Source organism: Setaria italica, chromosome IX (assembly GCF_000263155.2).
Source record: "Setaria italica strain Yugu1 chromosome IX, Setaria_italica_v2.0, whole genome shotgun sequence".
NCBI classification, from domain to species: domain Eukaryota; kingdom Viridiplantae; phylum Streptophyta; class Magnoliopsida; order Poales; family Poaceae; genus Setaria; species Setaria italica.
Window position 1 is genome coordinate 6,868,984 of NC_028458.1, and position 22,424 is coordinate 6,891,407.

General features: G+C 46.1%; 4 protein-coding genes and 1 pseudogene across 6 annotated transcripts; 2 read left to right on the forward strand and 3 right to left on the reverse strand.

Annotated features, from left to right (window-relative positions):
• Window positions 1-439: 439 nt before the first annotated feature.
• LOC101766347 (random slug protein 5) lies at window positions 440-3,674 on the reverse strand. Of its 2 annotated transcripts, none has more exons than XM_004981878.3 (6): window positions 3,443-3,674; window positions 2,413-2,520; window positions 1,806-1,982; window positions 1,635-1,733; window positions 1,285-1,530; window positions 440-1,184 (listed from the first exon to the last, which is right to left on the reverse strand). In XM_004981878.3, exons 2-6 carry the CDS (start codon window positions 2,473-2,475, stop codon window positions 882-884), a joined length of 888 nt encoding a protein of 295 aa, XP_004981935.1. In that variant the 5' UTR covers window positions 2,476-2,520; window positions 3,443-3,674; the 3' UTR covers window positions 440-881. The 2 variants fall into 2 exon arrangements, with proteins under 2 accessions (XP_004981935.1, XP_004981936.1); XM_004981879.3 differs by having other exon boundaries at window positions 752-1,184; window positions 2,413-2,511.
• A 1,152-nt stretch (window positions 3,675-4,826) lies between these two features.
• LOC101766928 lies at window positions 4,827-7,021 on the reverse strand (annotated as a pseudogene).
• A 3,039-nt stretch (window positions 7,022-10,060) lies between these two features.
• LOC101767436 (UDP-glycosyltransferase 73B4) lies at window positions 10,061-11,716 on the forward strand. The gene has a single exon (XM_004981881.2). The coding sequence runs from the start codon at window positions 10,104-10,106 to the stop codon at window positions 11,526-11,528; it is 1,425 nt and encodes a 474-aa protein (XP_004981938.1). The 5' UTR covers window positions 10,061-10,103; the 3' UTR covers window positions 11,529-11,716.
• Window positions 11,717-14,541: 2,825 nt separating this feature from the next.
• On the forward strand, window positions 14,542-15,713 carry LOC101767027 (proline-rich protein 12). Its single transcript, XM_004981880.2, has one exon. It carries the CDS (start codon window positions 14,785-14,787, stop codon window positions 15,394-15,396), a length of 612 nt encoding a protein of 203 aa, XP_004981937.1. The 5' UTR covers window positions 14,542-14,784; the 3' UTR covers window positions 15,397-15,713.
• A 1,249-nt stretch (window positions 15,714-16,962) lies between these two features.
• On the reverse strand, window positions 16,963-21,039 carry LOC101767836 (BTB/POZ domain-containing protein At1g63850). Of its 2 annotated transcripts, XM_012848697.2 has the most exons (3): window positions 19,819-21,039; window positions 18,558-18,587; window positions 17,355-17,488 (listed from the first exon to the last, which is right to left on the reverse strand). In XM_012848697.2, exons 1-2 carry the CDS (start codon window positions 20,989-20,991, stop codon window positions 18,573-18,575), a joined length of 1,188 nt encoding a protein of 395 aa, XP_012704151.1. In that variant the 5' UTR covers window positions 20,992-21,039; the 3' UTR covers window positions 17,355-17,488; window positions 18,558-18,572. The 2 variants fall into 2 exon arrangements, with proteins under 2 accessions (XP_004981939.1, XP_012704151.1); XM_004981882.2 differs by lacking the exon at window positions 18,558-18,587 and having other exon boundaries at window positions 16,963-17,488; window positions 19,819-21,037.
• Window positions 21,040-22,424: the final 1,385 nt, after the last annotated feature.

A 22,424-nucleotide genomic window follows, 5' to 3' on the forward strand; every position in this document is an offset into this window, starting at 1 on the left:
CCAACGCATGAGGTGCACGTGGGTGCAGATCAACGAGGATCCGGGTGCCCATCTGCTCCGCTCCCGCGCCGGCGGGTGTCACCGTCACCGGTGGCGCGGAGCGGGAACCCTCTGCGTGCACGGTGGCGTTCGTACCTGTGCTTCTGTAGTGAGTTCTCAGATCTTGGCTGTTCTGCCAGGCCTGCCGCCTGCGGGAGTCGGATCAGCCGTCCTCGCTGCTCTCTGATGAGTGATTGCGATTTGCGACACTGCAGTGCAGGATGATGCCCTGACCCTGGTACTTGATCGAGTTTTCTCGCATAATAAATTGATTATATTGCTTAAAAAACACATGTAGAGTGGAAACGCATACACTGTAAAGTATGAATCAAGTTGCATTATTTTTACGCAACAAAACATGCTTATAATTTGGCTTAAAACATGCACGCCCTGTATATCGTACGCTTGGAGTAACCGAGTAGCACATGATGTATTTAGAGTGATGTAAGCACAATAATTGGGCTGTCCTCCTACCTTGTACACCATTCCTTTTGGACCTTTGGACCTGTTCGCTTCAGCTTATTCAGCCGGCTTATCAGTCACCAAACAGTATTTTTCGCTCACAACAAATCAGCCGTTTCAGCTTTTCAGCCGGCTTATAAGCTGAAGCGAACAGGCCCTTTGGCATCCAAATGACCCACGAAGATATCCTCTTTATAGCTCAAGTGTATATATACCAGATCAACTGCTTGATTACTGCAAATTTTGGTATGAACAAGTAACATCTATTTTGTCATTCCGTTTATTTCTCTTCACAATGAACACGCTATTAGCGCCTTCACTTATCTATTTCCTCCATTAAAGCTATACGAATAGCTCCCATCACGGTAGGCGGATACTCCTCAACTGGCTTTAGCGGCAATTACGGACGACTGAGGTGTAACATCAGCAACCAAGGTCCCTCTGGCAACATGGTTAACAGGTTTTGCGTCATCTGCCCAGAAGCTTGAGGTTTTGATGTCATCTTCCAGCATCAGCTTGGAGTAGTCCTCATGGTTGTACACCACATTCTTCCTTCCCCCGAACTCTACAGGAAGTACCTCGGGATCAATGCAACTGTACAGGACCTTCATGCTCTCCTCATCCTTCAGGTACACGAAGTTCAGCTTCTCGATCGATCTTGGGTCAAGGAAATATTTGACAGCCTGAAAGGATGAAAGAATTTGGAATAATTAAGTTAGAATAGGGAAATAAAACAGGAATAATTTCTCTCTATCAACTCTCCGTGCAGGGTTGAATCTTTACCTTGTAAAAGGTTTCAAATACTTTTGGGGGATTAAACAGAAATGCAGTGGCCAGCCTCTCAGGGTAATAATTTTGCAGGATGCTTGTACATTCTCTGGCAGTTTTTATAGGCGTGGCATGGGCCATTGTCCATCCTGTGAAGTCTATCAGCCATACCATTTTCTCTTGACCTTCATGCAGGTTCAGGATAGCGTTCTCCAAAACATACACAAGGAACCGGATTTGCCCGTCATGGGATGTTGTATTCTGAAATTTGAGAAAAGCATACAGGTGAATATTGAGGTAAGCATTCTAGAGAGACTACTGACTTTTAGGAAAAAGGAATGGCAATTCAGAAGAGGAAGCCTTGCCTCCTTTGTAGGTCTCATAATAACAACCGTTCTCCCCTCTTTATCTCGAAAATTTGCCCTGTACATTTTGCCGGTTTCCGCTTCAACAGAAACATCAGGCTAAAAGGCAGTTAGCGTGTGTGTGGTTACTTGATTAGGATTCAGAGAACAAAGTAACTTGATCCTATTTACCCAGCGAATATCCTCCGGCCTATAAGCTGCCCTCCACTTGAGGCTTTCTTCCAGCATTTTTTTCGACTTGGCAACATTCCAGTTCCGGGCTTCAAGGTATCTTGTCAAACAAGCTTCACTGCAGTACTTCTCACAGCGGGCAGACAGAGGTCCAAGTGCAGATTTTAATTCATTTATCTGCTCATAGGAGAGATCTGTGTGAGAAATCAACAAAACCTTACAGAGATGTCTGAATAACAAACGGGAACCGTTTGTCAAGCTTGTTTGTTTTATACAGATATAAAAGCCCCAAGTGCAATTCTCTGTGAAAACACTTGCAACTATGCATAGATACTCAGACCGTTAAGTGGAGGGTTCGTGTGAACCGGTATTAATATGCAAACATCAAAAGGTATGCAGGTTCTGACGCACAAGGATGCTGCGGTGTTTCATTTGCTACAAAGAAATGCATCATAGTCATAGCACAAGTAGAAGAACAAAGTGAACAAAGTGCTCATCTACTGATCAAACACTTTGGGCTTCCGCGTAACATAAATTTCAATAGCAGGCTTAGGGAAAACCTCAATGTAAAAAAAATAAATAATATGAAGACAATTGTAATAATTACCTTTGCTTCTCGCTGCTCAGTATCACTTGAGTTGAAATGAGAGGCATGCTTTCTCCTGAACATGATTTCTTCCACTCCCAATCTCAGTAATGCTCAACCCTGATGATCCTAATGGTAAGATATATAAATATTAAGCAATACAAAATAACAACACACCAACTCAATGGCAAAGCAAGACACTGTGGAGTAATATTTGTTTTCAGAATATTTATATACTCTGGAGTCTGGATGAATTTTATGCTTCCTTTTTTAAAAGAAATGAAGAAAAGAATACAACCAGAATTTGGGCCCCATTCTGAATTTGCAAATAACACAGACATATTCAATTCTTTCTATCCAGGAAGAAACTATTTGCTACTAAGTATTGATTCCTTTATTCTGTAGGCCAGAGTCTTGCAATGACAAGAAAGGCAACAATTGATTAGCACTACAATCCAATTGGAATATGGGAATGGGCAGGTGAAAGCAGCCCCTACTACATACTTTATGTCCCCTTGACTCCCATGTGCAATTTTCTATGTTCTTCTGATAGGAATGTACAAGCACACCGAAAACGACGAACTTAATTATAATGATTAACTGGGATGGCACCATTGAATTTTCCCCCAGTTTCTATAACTTCGAGGTAAAGAGATAAGTCTGTTGCTCTTTGCCTTATTTCCATGAACTCGAATTGGAGAAGTATATTAGATCTGATAGATCAACATGATAGATACGAATAATAACATCAATTGAACAGGTAGGCATCGAGATCTCTGAATTCATACGAGCTCTACGGTGAACCAGCACATCTTTCCCCTCAAAATATGATCCTGTCTACGTATAAAGAAGTACCAAAAAAAGAACAGAAAAGCAGGATTGCATCAGAACAGGGACTTCATCTGCGTATCATCACCTATTCACCCATCAGAACACAAGCCGGCAAGGAATAGGAATCCACCACACCATCTCGCAATCCACGCAAATGGCAAGAACACGAAAGCAAAGAGAAGAAGACAAATAGATCAAGAAAGGCTCCTCGCCTCCGTACCAGGAATTCCCACCAGGAAGAAGCTGCGATTCGCGCAATGGCGGCAAAGACCGACCTGACCAGGCCCAGGGCCGCGGGGAGGAAGAAAAGGAGAAGGGAGAAGCGTTAGACTTGGACTGGAATTTTCCTCCCTCGCCTCGCCCGCTGTCCTCTCCTCCTGTCCTCTCGGGGGCGCAGGAATCAACGCACACCGGCCTCCGGAATGGAATCACACGCGCTTAGCACTTAGCCGGCAGAAAAGGGATTGGTTAACCAGTCTCTGGCTTGGCTTCTAGATTATGTATTTGCAAATTTGTATCCATGTGTCGCTGTCCTGTACGTACAGTATACCAGAACAGACGGGTGCAGTGTCAGATCAGGTCAGCTTGCATCAGGGATTCAGGGTCAGAGAGGAAACTGTTGTAAGTCTGATCCTGGGTCCGGTCAGATATGAATTGCGTTTCTTCTAGAAACCAGCCACATTATCATGCATATTGCAGGTCTGACGCCCCGTTTGATCTTTGATGTAACATTTTAGCTAACGGTATTCATAAAAAAAAATTGTATGAAAACATGTCTCATAGTGAACAACATCAATCCTGCGTGTCATATATAGAAGTTTAGATATCAATGGTCAAAATTTGAAAGGCCTTGGAATTTACATTTGTAGTAGGAGGAAGTACATGTAATTTCATACGAGGCGTGTATTTTTTTTCATTTAGATTTGCAAAAGCGTCTCATGTTTTTCAATAGGGACGATGCACCGGTTCATTTGCCACAGCCCAAGCCCACCCACACTCACACACCCATATATGCGCCTCCTCCTATTACACAACTATAAATAAACGGCTAAAAGCATTGACGTGTTTGTAATTCGTGGAGACGTACTTTTCATGTTTCCACCGTTACACTGAGGGTAGGCTCTAGAAAAAGTGTCTCATGTTGAAGGGTAAATAATCAGATGGCACAGAATCAATGCAAAGTGACTATTAAGCTTTTGTTATTTCCCTATCTAACGTTGACACAATATCTTCTTTGGACTAATAATATCTATATTATGGTTATTTTTAGAAATTAACAATGTTATTCTTTTAGCAGTAGATGACGTGATCGCCAACCCTTCAACAACAAGGCTCCAGACCCAATCTTTTATAGGTGTTCATATAGGTTGTAGGTTGTACGTGAGTACCCGATCTTTTATAGGTGTTCATATAGGTTGCACGTGAGTATTAATAGTATGCAAGTCGTGAGTATTCAAAGGAGAGAGATATATTATAAAATTATATTTCATGAAAAATCTTGCTAATACATTATTTGCTATTAATTTATTTCTTTTTAGTGTCAACAGCTCAACATTCCGATCCACTAGTCCTCCTTGTCTACTCCGTATTTCCTTCCTTGAAAGCTATGTACTCCTATAAATACTCTTGTCAGGAGGGGTTGATACTCCACAACTGGCTTAAGCAGTAATTAGCGACATCTGAGGAGTGACCTCAGGGACCAAGGTCCCACTGATGGCATGGTTAATATGGTCAGTTTTTGCATCTTCTGCCCAACTGTTAGCAGTTTGGATGTCATCTTTGGTTATCAACTCAGAGTATTCCTCATGGTTATAAACCACATCGCTCTTGCCCCCAAACTCGAGAGGAAGGACTTTCGGGTCTATGTACTTGCGCATGACCTTCATGCTCTCCTCATCCTTAAGGTACACAAACTTCACCTTCTCGATCGATCTTGGGTCAAGGAAATACTAAGTTGCAAAAGAAAAAGGCAACATTTTTCTCTATGTCAACTCCATAATTTTGTTTTGGATATTTGTATATTTTTTTGAATGAACTTGAAAATATTTTGTCCAGTGAACGATATTCGTGAATATACACACACATAACTTTAAGAAAGATTGAGAGCCGTTACCTTCCAAAACGCTTCAAATACTTTCGGGGGTCAATAGAAATGCAACAGCCAGCCTCTCAGGCTCAGGGTAATGATTTTGTAGGATATTTATAGTTTCTCGGGCAGTCTTTATGGGCACGGCGTTTGCCATTGTCCATCCTGTGAAGTCTATCAGCCAGACCATTTTCTCTTGACCTTTAGGCAGGCTCAGGACGGCATTCTCCAAAGTATATACAAGGAACCGTATCTGCCCTTCGTGCGACGATGTATTCTGAAAAAAACAAAAGTACATAGATGAAATCTGACCTGAGCTTAGCGACATCAAAGTGTTTTTCAAAAGAAAAAGTAGCAAGGATATGAATATGGTACTTTAAAATAGGACTTCTATCTTGATGGTTTGCCGGTGCCACAACAAGAACAGTTCGCCCCTCTCTATCTCGAAAACTTGCCCCGTACATTTTTCCTGTTTCCGCTTCGACAGACACTTCAGGCTAAAAGGAAGTTAAAGTGATGTTTAGTCCCTTGGTCAGGAATCAGAAAAACAAAATAACTTGCGCGATACATTCAAGGAACCAAGGGCTATCAGAAAGAACAGATTTACCCAGCGAATATCAGCTTATAGAGCCTTCTTCCAGGGAGCAATCAGATTTGCAGGAGCAAAGACAATCTGGCGGGCATGGGCACCTCTGAAAGTGAAATTTTTCATGTGGTTGGCAGTGAAGGACAGGCTCTGGACAGCCGACAGAAGGCAACGCCGAGGGCTTCAGGATCAAGCATCGTGCGCTCTGTGCGACCAGGAACGGGAAACAGCAGATCACCTATTCGCTAGATGCTCTTACTCCATGCAGGTATGGCAGGAGATCAGTTCCTTGCTAAATATTCAGAACCACATCCCTGCGCAGGAGGTTACACTCATTGACTGGTGGCTGCTCAAGCGAAGAGATATGAACGCGCTAAAGAAAAGAGGCTTGGACTCGCGTTTATGCTCATCTCATGGAGCATTTGGAAAGAACGAAATGCAAGGACCTTCCATGGATCACAAGCAAAGCAGCACAGCCGGCTTGTCATTGAAATTGTTGATCAGGCCAACCTATGGTGCAGTGCAGGAACTAAACACCTACCCCTCTTGGGTTGGCCTACATCAGGAGGAGGAGCACATCTCTAGAGTTTCTACACTCCTGATTCTCGTTGTTTGGTTGTTTAATTCATTGCATAATCGTTAAGGGGATGATGTTCCGTGTGCGTGCGCCCGGTTGGCCCGCATTGTAACAAACTTCCTATCGTAACACTCTTCTTGATACAATGATACGCAGCTCTTCTACGTATTCTCGAAAAAAAAACCCAGCGAATATCTTCTGGCCTGTAAGCTGCCCTCCACTTGAGACTTTCTTCCAACATTTTTCTCGACTTGGCAACATTCCAGTTACGGGCTTCGAGATATCTTGCCAAGCATGCTACGCTGCAGTACTTCTCATCACGGGTAGACAAAGGCCCAAGTGCAGCTTTCAGTTCATTGATCTGCATGTTCGTGGTGGTTGTGTGAGAAATGGACAAGGAAACAATATGCTGCAGTTCCAAGCCAAGTATTTTGTATTTCTAACAGTTCCACAAGCTTATGATGAAATGGAAATTTTCAAAATTTATCTTTGCTTCTCGCTGAGCAGCATCACTAGAATCGAAATGAGAAGAATGCTTTCTCCTAAACATGGTTTCTTTCACTCCAAGCGTTGGTCAACCCTAAAATGGATGGCACTTATAGTGAACTTTTTTGAATAGCAGTAACTAACCGCAGACCAAATTCATTCCCAAAGACACAGCATAAAAGTACAAAACAGTAACTATGCCAATTGAAAAACAATACACTTGAATGAAATTTACTTGTTCGAATGCAAACACCAGAAATGACAGAATATTTGCATATTACTGGTTCATATGCAGAGTGCTACTCTCTTTTCAGAATATTTGCACAGAGCGGCGTTTCTGCATGCTGAAATAAATACACTGAGTGTTTGATTGTTTCTAACTACCAAGAACAGCATGTGCCTCATCCCCTTTAGCTGATCTACTATTACGTATTTGTTCTGTTATTCTGTAGGCTACAGCCTTTACACCAACTATACCAGACAAAAACATGTCAAAGACAAGTAATTCACTGGACCTGGCATCCGATTGTAGTATGGAAATGAGCAGGCACAGGCAGGACCTACTTGCTTCTGGAGTTGTGGTATGTCCTCTTAACTCTCATTTTGCTGATAGGAACATAGTATGGAAATGAGTAAGTACAGGCAGCAGCTTCTAACTTCTGGAGTTGTGGTATGTCCTCTTAAATCTTTTTTTCTTTTTGATACTGGTATGTCCCCTTAAGTCTCAGTTTGCAAGTTTCTGTTTGCTGATAGGAACGTACATTGACAGCGAAAACGTCAAAACTATACTCTATTAAGCACTACTATGTTCGTAAAAGGACGGCCTTAATTAAGCAACTGACTCTATTGAATGTCCGGATTGTTACTTGGAGTTAAGGGGAAAGGCTCTTTTATCTAACATCTGCCTGAGCATGAGAAATAATTCTTTTTCCGAGAATGAGCGTGAGAAACATTAGATCTGACAAGACGAAATGATAGTATGATACAACTCAAGAACATGAATTCCACATGTAGTCTTCCTCTTAATAAAAAACGTGCCTTCGTGCTAAGGTACGGTTGCGAAAAAAATGAATTCCACGTGTAGGGATGATTCTTGCATAGTGCCATCTATTTCCTCAAAAGATAATTCTTTTTTTTTCATACCAATTATATGGTATAAGGTATAGCAAATAACAAAGAAGTATTTTGGAAAAAGAAGAATCCGCAAAACCAGTTTGCCATCGAGCAACAGCAAGAACATGAACAGAAAAGGAGGTTGAAGAAGACTCCACACCAGGATACGTAAGCAGGCAAGAGAACCGGGGAGCTGCGAGTCACGCAATGGCGGCAAGACTGACATGACCAGGGGCAGGGCCGGCGCCGCGGGGTAGAAGAAGAGGAAGAAGAATCGTCCGATCGGTTTGCATTTTTGGGAGGGTGGAAACGACGTGGAGTGGTTAACGCCGGGCCGCCTCTTTGCTCGCTGAGGGCGTCGCTCGCTGGCACGGTGTCAGCTCAGTAGAGCTGCAGCGAATCCGACGGCTGGGATTTGCACTGTGGCTCAGCGCATGGAAAACGAGCAAATATACATTATGCAACAGATATTCATATGTGCTTGCGCTTAGTATACGTGCATACGGCCTGTGTACTAAAAGATTAGACGGTCGACCGATTAATTACCACTGAAAAAAATAAGTAGCAGTAAATACAACTATTCTTACCGAGTCGGAGATTGAACTCGTATGGACAGGATTCCACCCTACTTAGGTGCATATTGGTAAATATACTATTTGTCATTCATAGAGTAGTCACTATTGACTATAATTTTCTTCGATACTCTTAAATGTTTGAGCGTCAAATCGGTCGTGTCACAACCAGATCAGTTTCAGTGCACATTTTCATTGCATAGTTATCAAGATTGTAAACTTGATAATGTGACAGCTGAGTATCATAAGGATGAAACTCCTTTTCACACGTGATGAAACACCCATTCTCTCTTCTTATAATGATATTGACAAATCAGCAAAATTGCTGATGTGACATATGCTCATAAAATTTAATTGAAACCTTCTATTAAGACTTGTTTGATCATGTACTTAGGAGCTCTCTAAGTAAAGAGTGATGAAAGAAACCTTCCCAACTACGTCTACGTGAGCCCAAAATCTGCCAATTCGACGGACTTGTATATGAAGGCACTCGTGAATAAATTCCTAGGATGTCTTAAAAACAAAATTGAAAAACATCCGACTAAAAAGGACTCCGGAGATTAAATATTTCCTAAAAAAATCTCAGCGTGCACCTTTAAATCATAATGATTCAATGTTAAATGAAATAAGATCATATCAGTCACTATTCTACTGGATACAAATACGAAATTAAATAAGCCGCTCGCCAAAAAGAAAACTCCCTCCGGTCTTGAATAGAGAGTGTACCTTTTTTGTCAGCCGTACGTTCACACATAGAAGCTGCACTCTTTTCTCAATGCGAAAATGTATCGAGTCATTGCTATTCCAAAGCAAAGCGTTTTTAGTCACGCCATTGATGCCATCCATGCTGCTTCATTTCGCTAGCACTGCATGCAAAGAAACCAAAGCGCGAAGCGACGGCCATACCGTCCATTATCCTTCCTCTTGGTCTGTGCAAAAAGATGTGCGTCCCTCATAACGGAAAGTAGGAGGGAATATGAAACAAATTCTTCATAAAACCGTAATTAGAGAACTATGGGCTGTACATCCGATAATTAGAGAAGGAAGTAGCGTTTAGTAAATTACATCGCCGTCGCCACAGTTGCAGTTGCATTGTTGCTTAGGAAAGTTGGGAGGAAATGCATGGCGCGTCCGGATCACGAACCAGCACAATCAGCATCGTCGGCATTCATGCCTCAACAGTGCTTGGGACACCGATTTCCCTCTTTTGTCAGGACAGCCAAAGGACTCCATTTTCGTAATTTTAACTTTTTAAGAGCATCGGGTTGTTGAAGATACACAAACTAAACACACTCACATGCGGCATGTTCTTCATGACCGAGGATTCCGTAGGCCCAATCCCACACGCATCTGCCACACCCCAACCCAACCCACCGCAAACAAGAAGCCCAGCCCACAACCTCCGCAACACGCACACACACAGCCAGCCGTGCTCCAGCCCACGAGAAAACAACCCGCGCCATGCCGCTCACCCAGCAGCAGCGAGAACGCGCCACCGCGCCTCCACTTCACCTCGTCTTCGTGCCATTCCTGGCGCGCAGCCACTTCGCGCCCCTCGCGGCCAAGGCCGCCGCAGCCGCCGACCCCTGCGGAGAACACGGCGTCTCCACCGCGGCCACCACGGCCGCCATCGTCACCACGCCGCACTTCGCGGCCCTCGCGCCGCCGTCCGTGCCGGTGCACGTGGCGGATTTCCGCTGCCCGGGCGGGCACGAGGACTTCTCCCTGCTCCCGGACGAGGCATCCTCCGGGCCGGCCTTCTTCGCCGCCGCGGAGTCCGCGCTGGCGCCGGCGCTCGCGGCCGCCCTCCGCGCCCGCGACGGGCCAGCGGCGGTCGTCTCGGACGCCGTGCTCTACTGGGCCCCGCGGGTCGCGCGCGACTGCGGCGTGCCGCACGTCACGTTCCACACCATCGGCGCCTTCGCCGCGGCCGCCATGGTCGCGGTCCACCTCCACCGCCCCGAGGTCCTCCCGGACCCGTTCGTCGTCCCCGGCGGGTTCCCGTGCCCCCTCAAGCTGCGCAGGGCGCAGGTCAACGAGGAGGCTCTGGCGCACCTCCCGCTCTTCCGCGCCGCCGAGGCCGAGAGCTGCGCCATCGCGTTCAACACCTTCTCGGCGCTCGAGGCCGACTTCGCCGCCTACTACCAGAGCCAGCTCGTCGGGCGCCGCAAGGAGGTGTTCCTCGTCGGCCCCACGCGCGCCGCCGCTGTCTCTGCCCGCACCGCCGAGCGGGACCCCATCCTGCAGTGGCTCGACGGCCGCCCGGCGGGGTCGGTGGTGTACGTGTGCTTCGGGAGCACGTGCGCGCTGGGCGAGAGCCAGCTCCGCGAGCTTGCCGCCGGGCTGCGCGCGTCCGGCCGGCCGTTCCTCTGTGTGATCCCGGCGGCCGGAGGGGAGGGTGGGGGCGGCGGCACGTCTCGGGAGGAGTGCGCGTCCAGCCACGGCATGGTGGTGGCCGGGCGGTGGGCGCCGCAGGCGGAGATCCTGGCGCACCGCGCCGTGGGCGGGTTCGTGACCCACTGCGGCTGGAACTCGGTGCTGGAGGCCGTCTGCGCCGGCGTGCCACTCGCGACGTGGCCGCTCCGCGCCGAGCAGTTTGTGAACGAGGCGTTCCTCGTGGAGGTGCTCCGCGTGGGGGTGCGGGTGCGCGAGGGGGGCCTGGAGGCCGTGGTGCCGGCCGACGCGGTGGCGCGCACCGTGGGGAGGCTCATGGGCGACGGCCAAGGCGAGGAGGCGGCCGCGGCGGCGAGGAGGGCCAGGTCCAGGGAGCTCGGCGCCGCGGCGCGTGCGGCGGTAGCTGAGGGCGGCTCGTCTTGCGGTGACTGGGCACGGCTGGTAGAAGAGCTCAAGGCGTTGCACGGTAGCAAGAGTGATCCACCGATGTGATTGGTTCCTAATACTTGTCACGCACGGCGAACGCGGTACATGCTTGGCTGCCCTTGCTGCCAAAAGCATAAAGACACCAGAAATAAAGAGAAACAAAATATAAACTGGACACCATGTTCTACGCGCTCTCACGTTTTCGTGACCATATGGCTAGTCCCAGTGCAGGTTTCATTGCACTGTTTTCAAAGATGCCACATCATCCCATGAAGTGTATTCTCATGAATGAAATAGGGAGTCCCAGTGCACAGTTTCATTTCACGATTTCATAGGATGCTCATGACATTTAATTGTGAGGCATGTGATTGGATATGGTTAGATGAAATGAAACTCTATAGCTTCCAATGCAAGTTTCAATAGGTTTCATAGTCTTGGAAACAGTGTATACACAGTTTCATCCTGATGAAACCCCTTCCCTCTCTCACTTCATAACTACCATGCCATGTCATCACATATGCTGATATGTCACCGTATTTAATGTGTATGAAACCTCTATGAAACTCCCACTGGGATTAGCCTAAGCCACGGAGTCGCATACTCACATGATGATTAAAAAAATCATAGTCATGCCCTCATAGCTAAAATTTGCAATTTGGTGCACGTGACACTGTTAAGAGAATTAACGATGCCGTTTACTTCCTCCGTCCCTCCACAAATTATAAAACGCTTTATAACTTGGAACGGAGGGAGTAACGTATAAATAAGCCGACCAAAACTATTTGCAAAGTTCACACATAGCGATGCTAGTGGTGGCACACTGATACCATTAGAGGAACGGGTAGTTCCGACCAATTTGTTACTCATTTATATTGCATATCCTTTGCTTTAAGTCTGAGTTATATAGGAACTCAGCGTAGCTTAGCTGGCAGATTTCTTGTTTGAGTCCTCAACTCAGCACAGGATACTTGTTTTTTAGTTTGTTAAAAAAAATTATCAAGGTATTTTTTTTCTAGATTTATTAAGGATTTAACTTACGGTGACGTGTCCGTTGACAGCGAGGTGGAAGTAGCGACTCACAAGATCTGCCAGCTCAGTCTCTAGCCCACAAATGCTCGTAGAGGTAGGATATGTCGATGTATATTTATAAGGATGAGTGTAAGTGCGTTAGCGCATATTGTAAGTGTCCGTGCGCATTTCCTAGACGTAAAACATGGCACCGGCGGGTGGCACCGGTGTTTACTGATTTGCTAGCTTGGAATTCCTCCCGTCCTCGGTCGCGTGTGTTGAGTGTTGACCAAGACAAATCTTTCCATCTCTGTGTGGCTTGGCGTGTAAAAGAAGTGACGAAGTCCGGCATGCAAGTATGGCCTTGTTTAGTTGGCCAATTTGGGAGGTGCCAAATTACTGTTACAGCACTGTAGCACACTGTAGCGTTTCGTTTGTATTTGTGAATTATTGTCCAAATATTAACTAATTAGGCTCAAAAGATTCGTCTCGTAAAGTACAACAAAACTGTACAATTACTTTTTAATTTCATCTACATTTAGTACTCCATACATGTACCGCAAGTTTGATGTGATGGGGAATCTTCTTTTTGCATAGTGTCAAAGTTGAAAGTTGGGAGTAACTAAACATGGCCTATGATGTATCGACGCCGACTCGCCGCGTAGATCGGTCTCGATGTGATCCAATCGTCGTTTCAGGTGATTTAAGTTTTGTTTCTCTATGTTAAAAAAATACTACCTCCATTCTAAGTTGTAGATTTCTACTATTTGGAACGGAGGGAGCAATGATGTATGGGTGATAGTTGGGGTATTTGGTCTTTTCCAAGCTGTTGGTTCTTATTTGCACTAATTATCTCACATCTCCTAGCGGATGTTTAAATATATTTTTTTGAGCTTACCTAAAGTTTAACCCACCCATTAGCATTTTTGTTTGAATGGGCTAGCTAGTGCTAAAGATTAGCATTTTAACCCATTAACACTTAGATCCACGTAGGATTTAAGATGATAAGAAGTTTAGGATCTAGGACATATGATGCTGATTAAGTGATCTACAATCAATAGAATGGAAGAACCAATGATCGTCGGGCTTGCTTAAATTAATTGAAACCGTCATTTCCTCGAGGCATGAAGGGACCACGATCGGTATGCAAAAACCCAATTTGGCATCCGACAAGCTGTATTTGGTCCTAGATCCAAAGATATACGAACAATATAAAATGAGCTTAAGTAAAATATTGTTGGTCGAGTACTACATTAAGATTATAAAATAAAACATCAAAAAATTGCAAATCCAGCCAAAATAATCAGTCTCGGATTCACATTCCTCCAATGCTAAATCATTGTACTTAGAACTCTCATATATATTCTCCTCGTGTCATTTGACTGGATAAAAGCTGCAAAATGCACAGCCTACTTGAGTCGAAATCTAGAACCATTAAAATTGTACTTCAAACAATAATATCCTCGTATTTTGTTTAAAAAAACATAATTTCCTCGCAAAGTGCAGACTGGCTAGTAGGCGGTATCTGCAACTACTCCTATGATAATGTGTTAGGGAATCCGCGGGGTACTCCCCAATAAACGCCCTTCAAATGGCAATTTCGTTATACCATCACTGCGGCCGATGTCTTGAATGAATAGTAATGTCCAGCTGAAACTTCAGTCACTTCGTCAGGTATAGCGGTCCTGAACTCGGGATAATTCTTATCCAAGCCCACCACACACGGTGTATCTAGGAACGATGCGGTCAAATGATCACGGATTTGACCGGAATTTAGGTAGGAACGATGGCAGTGATCATTGCTTCTCCTCCGTACCAAGATCTTCTCGAAGATTTAGGAGCTCTTCTCAATGACGGGCTAGAAGTCCGGTCCCAGGAAAATTCGCAAATTCTTGTGCCCCAAAACCGTCAAAATCCACGGACGCCGCGGCGTCAGGCATCGAACCGTACGTCTTCGTCACTGTCCAGCGGGACCCACTCCTTCGTCCAGGGCGACACGTAACCAAGCGGACCGCGTGTGCACGACGCCGCCAACCCGCCACACGACGCCCTTCCTCCAAGTCAACCACCAGCTCAGATCAACGCCAACAGCCGGGCCGGACGGGAAGGAGAACTTCTCGTCAAACTTTTCCTCCGAATATCCATTCCCCTGTTGCTGGTTTCTGCGTCCCCTTTTGGGAGTCGCGTCGCCATAGGCCACAACCACACTCGCAGAAAGGATTTTATCCTCCCAAAGAGCAACGAGCAGAGAGAGAGAGAGAGAGAGAGAGAGAGAGATTTTGCATGGTTCGTGGCGCCGAGGAGCTCGTTAAATATGGACATGCTGGATCACTCGGACGATGAGGAGGAGCAGGGACGGCACGCTACCAGCAGCAGCAGCGGCAGGAGGCCAGGCTCCAGGTTCGGCGCGCGGCGGCAGAAGCGGAGGCCCGGCGGCAGCGATCAGCACCGGCTGCTCATGGACAGCGTCGGCGGCAGCGGCGGCGACGGGGACGGCGCGTCGGAGGAGACCGTGCCGCTGCCGGACTACGAGCGCCTGTCCCAGTCGGCGCGCCTCCCCGACGACCCTCTTGACGACGATGCCAAGAACCCGCCGCCGGCTCCGCTGGCGCCGGAGCAGCCGCAGAAGACGCCGGCCAAGCAGGGGGCGTCCCCGCCGCAGCCGCCTCCTCCTCCGCCGCCGGCAACGCAGCCGCAGCAGCAGAAGCCGGCGGCGTGGAGGCTGATCGAGTATGTGCGGTCCAGGCACAAGTCAGGCGGCGCCGGGGCCGCTGCCGGGTGCGGCGCCGCGTCGGATGGCGATTCGAGGAGCTCTGAGGATGGCGACGACGGCGGCGAGGGAAAGAAGGACAAGGCTAAGAAGAAGAAGCGGTCGTCGTGGCTGCCGGACCCCGACCGCCGGTGGCCGGTGCAGGGCTTCTACTAGCCGCGAGCTTGCGTACGCCGAGGGCATCCCTCTTCGCAGTCTCCCCTAGTCGGTAAAAGTAAAATCGTTAAAAGTCATGACGCGTATCTGACTCATGCATTGGTCCAGTTTTTGTCTTTTCATTTTCCTTCGTCTCGTTGTGAGTTTGCAATGCCAATGCATGGAGAAAATTGACGAGGACAAACTTGGCGTGCCTTTGGGCTTTTGACATGTACGACAACAATGTAATAATCTTCGAGGAATGTCAGGCGTTACCTTTTTTTCCACGAGAAAATTCCTATTATACCATTAAATATATGCCATCCAAATGTAGTTCATCCTTCAGTGCCATTAGAAATTTAACTTCATCCCTTACGTGCCGTTGTTGTCACAATTTTTTTTTGTTTTGAACGAATGGGCACGAGACGGTGCCTATTTCATTGATAGAGTAGGTTGTTACAAAAGAGTTTCATATTGTGATATGTTTACATGATTACTCTCTAGATAGAAATGTCGTTGTTGTCACAAAATGGTAACGCTGTTAGGTGAACCTTTGACGAGAAGAGAGATTTTTGTTACTATTCCTTCTAATGACATTGCAATTAAGAGTAATACTAAGTGGGTACGCAAAACAAATTAACACTCACCTATAGATACGTATGCATAAACCATACATGTTCATTGCGTCGATGCGCGCATGCCAGTACTCTGCCGCGTTTGTCGAATCCGCGACCAGCTTGAGGGATTGCGGTTCCCGTACCCAAGAAGATAAAGGGGGGAATTGGATTTCAGTGGCGGCAACAGTGAAAATGATTCTGCAGGAGATGATTGAACGATGCATCCACGCAAGCAAGGGGATCCTTGCCAATGCGAAAGTAGGAACCAATCGGTCTGAACAGGACAGCAACTGGCGGCGCGGCGATGCGTCTCGCTCGTGCGACCCAGGGGGGCGACGATCGGCGGGGGGCGCGCGACGCGGCCTGCACGCGCGACCCAGAGGGCGCCGACTCCGCTCGATGCGGCCTGCGCGCCACCAGGGAGCGCGATGCGGATGGGCGGATGGGGGTGCGGGTTTGGAATGAAATCGATTTGGGGATTCCAGGAAGAAAGAAGAGAGCTACTGTATTGTTTTTGGAGAAGACATCCGATGAGGGGGTAAAAATGGCAATACGATACAAGATGAACGGCATTTTGACGGCGTGAACCTACAGGCTTACAGCTCGCAGAAACACGACATTCAGCGGTATTCAGGGACGAAATAATTTTCCAATGGCATAGAATGAATCAATTAAATTTGGATGGCATAGAAGGATGTGTTAAATTTTCAATAGCATACAGGAAATTTTATCTTTCTCCACAGCATCCTAAATCCTAATTAATACGTCCTCGATTCTTAATTCTTAAGTCGAATGGGTTCAGAAAATGTGTAAATCTACTTCATCACTGCAATTTTCACTACTAATTATTTTCATTGGTTCAGAAAAATTGTGTTCGTCTACTTCACAGCAAATTTCAGGACCAAATGTCAGGACCAGTCGCAATGCTCTAGACAATTGTAGACATACTTCCGCCCTCAAACACAGCACATTGAGTGCAATTCGCACAAACAGTGTTCATTAAGTTTAAAACACTGAGCGCACTTTTACTTGGCTAATTATAGACAGTAAAACGGAGTATGGACAGTAAAAGTGCGAAAACAAACAATATATAAAAACAGAGACGCAAGCACTATACTAAATCAAGAGGATTTAGGGAGGCCTACAGCTAGCTACAGGGGAGAATGCACAGCGAAAGACGCACTGATTGGAGACGATACAGACACAGACATCCGCTCGTCTCAGATATCGCCACCCAGAGGAGCCCGGCCAGCGCGCCGGAACCACGTCTTGAACGCGGCAACCAGATGCGGGCAGTCGTCGACGTTGCGGGTCGAGAACCCGAGGCATTGCCGAAGCAGCTCCTGGGCCTCTGGGACGGGCAGAGTGGAGATGATCTGAAGAAACGCCTCCTCCAGCTCCTGGCAGTTCGTTGATTTGTGGAAGTGCATTGGTTGAACTATGCCCCGGCAGACGTTCAGGACAGGGAGCCAGCAACTGACGAGCTTCGTCCTCACCTGATGACAAGACATATAGTAGAAAGGGCTTCAAATGCACAGATGCAATGGAAAGAATGAGGTTGCGGTTCAGTTTGACAATTACATGACATCAAAGTACTAGAATGTTGCATGGCTCGAAGGAAACATCAGCCAATAGATACATAAACTGCACATGCACGGATGGAAGGGAAATTTGTATTAAAAATAAACCTAAACAGTACAGATGCAGCAAATCATAAAACTTATCCTATCTAAAATGTACCGTAGTTTATTCCTTAGAGGCATTAATTCAAGCCAGAACCAAAACACAGAGGCCAAACCAGATATTGTGAGTGAAAGATTGCAAGGAAAAGTAATGAATATCAGCACACGTGCACAATAATAACACAAGAAACAGATATGCAGCCAATGTGTCACCTGTGCTTCAACAAAAACATGGACAGGAGGATACTGGGGCACAGATGTATCATAGACACTACATGCTGAATAAATCAAGAACCAGTTTGACATTTTGATCTGTTATCTAGAGAATATACTAGTAACAGTAATAAAGGAGGACTTCATAGTTCTTCATAAAAAAATATATGCCTTCCCAGAAATGTTACAAGCTTTGCAGTTTTATCAAAGCCTCCAATGAGCGTATGCATACAGAGTAACCTCTTCAGCGAACTAAATACTATAACTTGCAGCTACATACCATTTCGTTTACTGGCAGTCATGCTGTAGATAAAGGGCAACAATGGATAGTTTGCATAACTCTGGGGCATTCCTTAACGCATCCTTGAATATCTTTAGTTTGTGGCCTTCAGGCAAAGCTTTGTTTTTATGATGACAAAAATTCTGGTTGTGGTTTCAAGAGAATGTCAATGGTGTGGTCTTGTTCACAAATCTGATAGCAGACCTGAGCGGGGGTTTTTCCTCTCTTTTTTTTTTGCCTGGGCTGACTTATTAAAAAATATTCGGTTGCAGGTAGAAGCTTTTTGTCTGAATACAATCTGGGTTCAAGTATTATTCCTACCATCCTCTAGAAAGATATCCTTCTTTCAGCTCTTTACCATCCCTAACTCCAATAACAATATTTACATACCTATAAATCCAATCCTTATTGGAATTGCTCCTGTAAATTCACGCAAATACTCATTCAGGTTACCAATCAACATCAAAGCACTTATACAGGTTGTATTACCAAAAATGACAGTGCAACCCACGCCATTAATAAATCATGTCAAAAATAGATCACTCTGAAGTCTGAACAACTTCATCGGTTCAACCAACTCATGCAAGATAATCCTGTTCGCAACCTATTACTTCAATTAATGCATGAATAGCACTTAACCTAATGAATCACAAACTAATCAATATATTCATAAAAGACGTCTGCTCTATTATGTGCTACACTAGCAACTACCTAAAAAAATTGATTCGGAGAATCTTAAAACAATACCAATCGATGTTGTAGAGATCTTGTGGCATTCTTAAACTTATGACAGGCATATCTCAACAAACAGAAATACCCACTAAGCCACTGACAGCATGACGGATGATATGGAGTCATCACACAACATGTTACTTGAATCGAATAAATTGTTCCTAAAGGAATAAGAAAAATAACAATACATCATACTAGTAATTAATTGTCAAAATAGTATGTTGGTGACCATATCGATGTACAAACTGGTGCACTATTGTAACTGGAGGGATAACTTTAACAAATTTGCACTCACTAGTTTCTCTATCCATTTTAATAAGTGGAAGTAGATTCCATCTGTAAGTCAGGGGCTCAAACAACTCTAGGACTGAAGTAAGGATTAATCTGGACTTCTTAAAGAAAATACTCAGATCAACCAAAATACGTATCAACAAAAGTTATCTTGCATAGCCATGAGAATGTCAGCAAGCATAAATAAATGATTAACAATATGATACCTAGGGCCCGATGAAAAAAGGATAAGAACCATAGAACCTATTTTCCTTGTGGTGAGACGTATCAACAAAAATGGTATGCAAGTTATGTCTGGCTTTTCAGGCTTGCCTATAAACAATTGAACACATTGGGTGCTACTTTGCAATAAGAGGAAAAGATGCTATGACCACAAAGGCATAGGCTTCTAATGAATTCCATTAACAAATCTTATAAGCTGCAGCAAGTTAAATCATTCTGACAGACCATGGTATTGTGTTGATATATGCAACCTATTATCAACTGCTATGCAACATAAGGAAACCACATGGAGCTAGCCATCTTTTTTACTGAATTCTCACATTTTAATGTCGTAATTTACCTTCACAAGATATGATGCGTATGAAAAAGTTGATGCAACAGCAAGATTATCGATTAGCAGACTAACCTGCCGAGGTACCAGAGTCTCCCCAGTGACAACTGAATTGGCGAGCCTGAGTGTGCATCTGGTCACAAGCACCGGAAGCCCAGGCGTCATGTTCCTCCACATGTCCGCATCACTCAGCAACTTCTGCAAATCAGTAGCCAGGGCAACCTGATCACTCCACAGCGTCACCGCATTATCCGCCACCCTCAGATCGACCATCCTCTCGATGAGCCAATACAGGTGCTTCACATTCAACACTGCAGAATGCAGGTTCAGCCTCTGTATGGCCTCGCGTTCGTCACTGTCCACAGCGACCCTGAAGTCCGGGCTGGCGTACTTCCCCATGAGCTCCTTGACTGTCTCCAGGCGCGACTGAAATGCCTCGTCGAGCACCTTGTGGACGCAGTCCCGCGACGGGTAGTCCTTGAGGAGCATCGCGACGAACGCCTTGGTGGCAGCGTGGACGGGGTGGCCATGGATCGCCGAGTGGATCAGGCCGTGCAGCATGGCCTCGGAGGGCGACCTGGCGGCCTCCCCCGCAGCGGAAGTGGGACCAGTGGCGACGGGGGGAGGGGAGACCCTGGCGAGCAGGTCGGCTGCCTCATCGGCGGGGAGGAGCGGGGCGAGGTCGATGACGCGGGCCTCCTCGTCCTCGGACCAGGGCACCGCCTCGAGGAAGCGGATGCAAGCCTCGACGCAGGCGTCAAAGAGGAGCTGGAGCGCGACGGGGAGGAGGTCGAGGGCATCGCCGGGGGAGCGGATGGCGCCCGCGAAGTCGAGCGTGTGGAGGAGGCGGAGCACCTCGACGTGGGCGTGGAATGGGCGGGAGCACGAGGGGGACGCCACCACAGCGAGGGAGAGACGGCCACCCGCCGGGGGGAACGGGGACGGGGACCAGCGGTCGGAGAGGAGGGCGGCGAAGTAGCGCGAACGGAGGAGGGACGAGGACGAGACGTGCAGGTCGAGGAAGGTTCCGGCGGCGGCGGCGAGGTGGCAGTCGGGGTACGGCTCAGCGTCGGCGTCGTCGGGGGAAGAGGGGTCAAGGTGGAGGCGGAGGAGGAGGTCGGCGTTGGGGAAGGAGAGCGAGTCGGGGCGGGAGGCGGAAGAGGAGGAGGGAGGGGGAGGGGACGGCGGCGAGCAGAAGGCGGCGAGGCGGGAGCTGCTGGCCGAGCGCTGGCGCTTGCGGAGGGACATCGCCGTCGGCGTTCGGTGTCGGGATTTGGGGATTTTTTGGAATGGCGAAAGGGAGGGCGGTGGAGTGCTTTTAAAAGAGGAAGGGAGGGCATGGGCCAGGGGGGGTGGATTAAGACTAGGATGAGGAGATAATGAAGCCTGAATGAATAAGCTAAAGAAATTGAGGATGTTTGGCGTTACATGGAAAATAATTTAGACCCATATTGGCTGGAAGTGTCAACATTGTGTGGCAAAATGTAAACCGTCATTCTTTTGAACCTAAAAGGAGTATTTTAAACTAATAGCCCTTCTATTTCTAAATATTTCCTCCATCCCAAAAAGAATAATACTTTGGTATTTAAAATTTATCAAAAAATAATATTTTAGGATTTAAATCTTACGCATGCAAAATTTGGCGCATTGATCTCGTGCGTGCATGATTAAATGAAAATGTATTTTCTCCATTTTCTATATACAAACTGAACAGGTACATGCATCTTTTTCATTCACCCTTAATCTGTCTGAAAAATCACAGAAAATTATTCTTTTTAGAATGGGGGTATATTTTTTGATGAAACTATTTCTAAATATATTCATTATTTTAAATATATTACAATTATGTCAAACTAATTTGTCATAGAGATATCTGAATTTTTAATGACCGTACGTCTTCAAGTGCAAGTATGTGAAAATATAACTAATATAAAAACAACAATCTTAATACTCCCTCCCTCCGTCCAAAGTACATGTTTTGCCTTTTTCTAGATATACATAGCTTTTTTTTACCGAAGTCAGCAGGGGAACTTACCTATTTTTCCTGTATTTTTTGATTCCAAACCCTGTTAATTTGAGATACATAGTTTTTGATATGCACCTAGATATATATTATGTCTAAATACATAACAAAAGTTACGTACGTAGAAAAGTTATTGTATATTTCATGGGATAAATATTTTGATAAGATAAATGGTTGAAGATCATTTTTCGAAAATAAATAATATTTATAAGAAGTTGAAAAGGAGTATTTAAAAACGATTGAGTAACACGTGCTCAACTACAAACTTCTTGTCTTCTTCTAGAATTAGTATGAATTTGCTGCAGAAACCTCTCACCATGTGGACATTATGAATACATGACGTGGACATTATGGATCCACGATGCGATGGGAAGCGAGCTCATATCGTATTTCTCATCCATGCCACTGCTCACATCTGCTGAATGGTTGAAATGTCAAACGCCATACGGTCCGAATGGGTCAGGCCGGCAAGACGAGGTGGGTCGACTTTGCAAGGCAGGCCCATTAAGTCGGCCCGCTAGAATGGGCTTTCGCATCAATTCTGCGAGCTTTGCCACGGAGGATTTGATTCGGCCGGGCTTCACCAGCTCCGACTCCGGCCACTGTAAGGTCCTGGTTCTGAAGCTGTACTCCATCAAAAATTCCAGCTAAGGTCCTG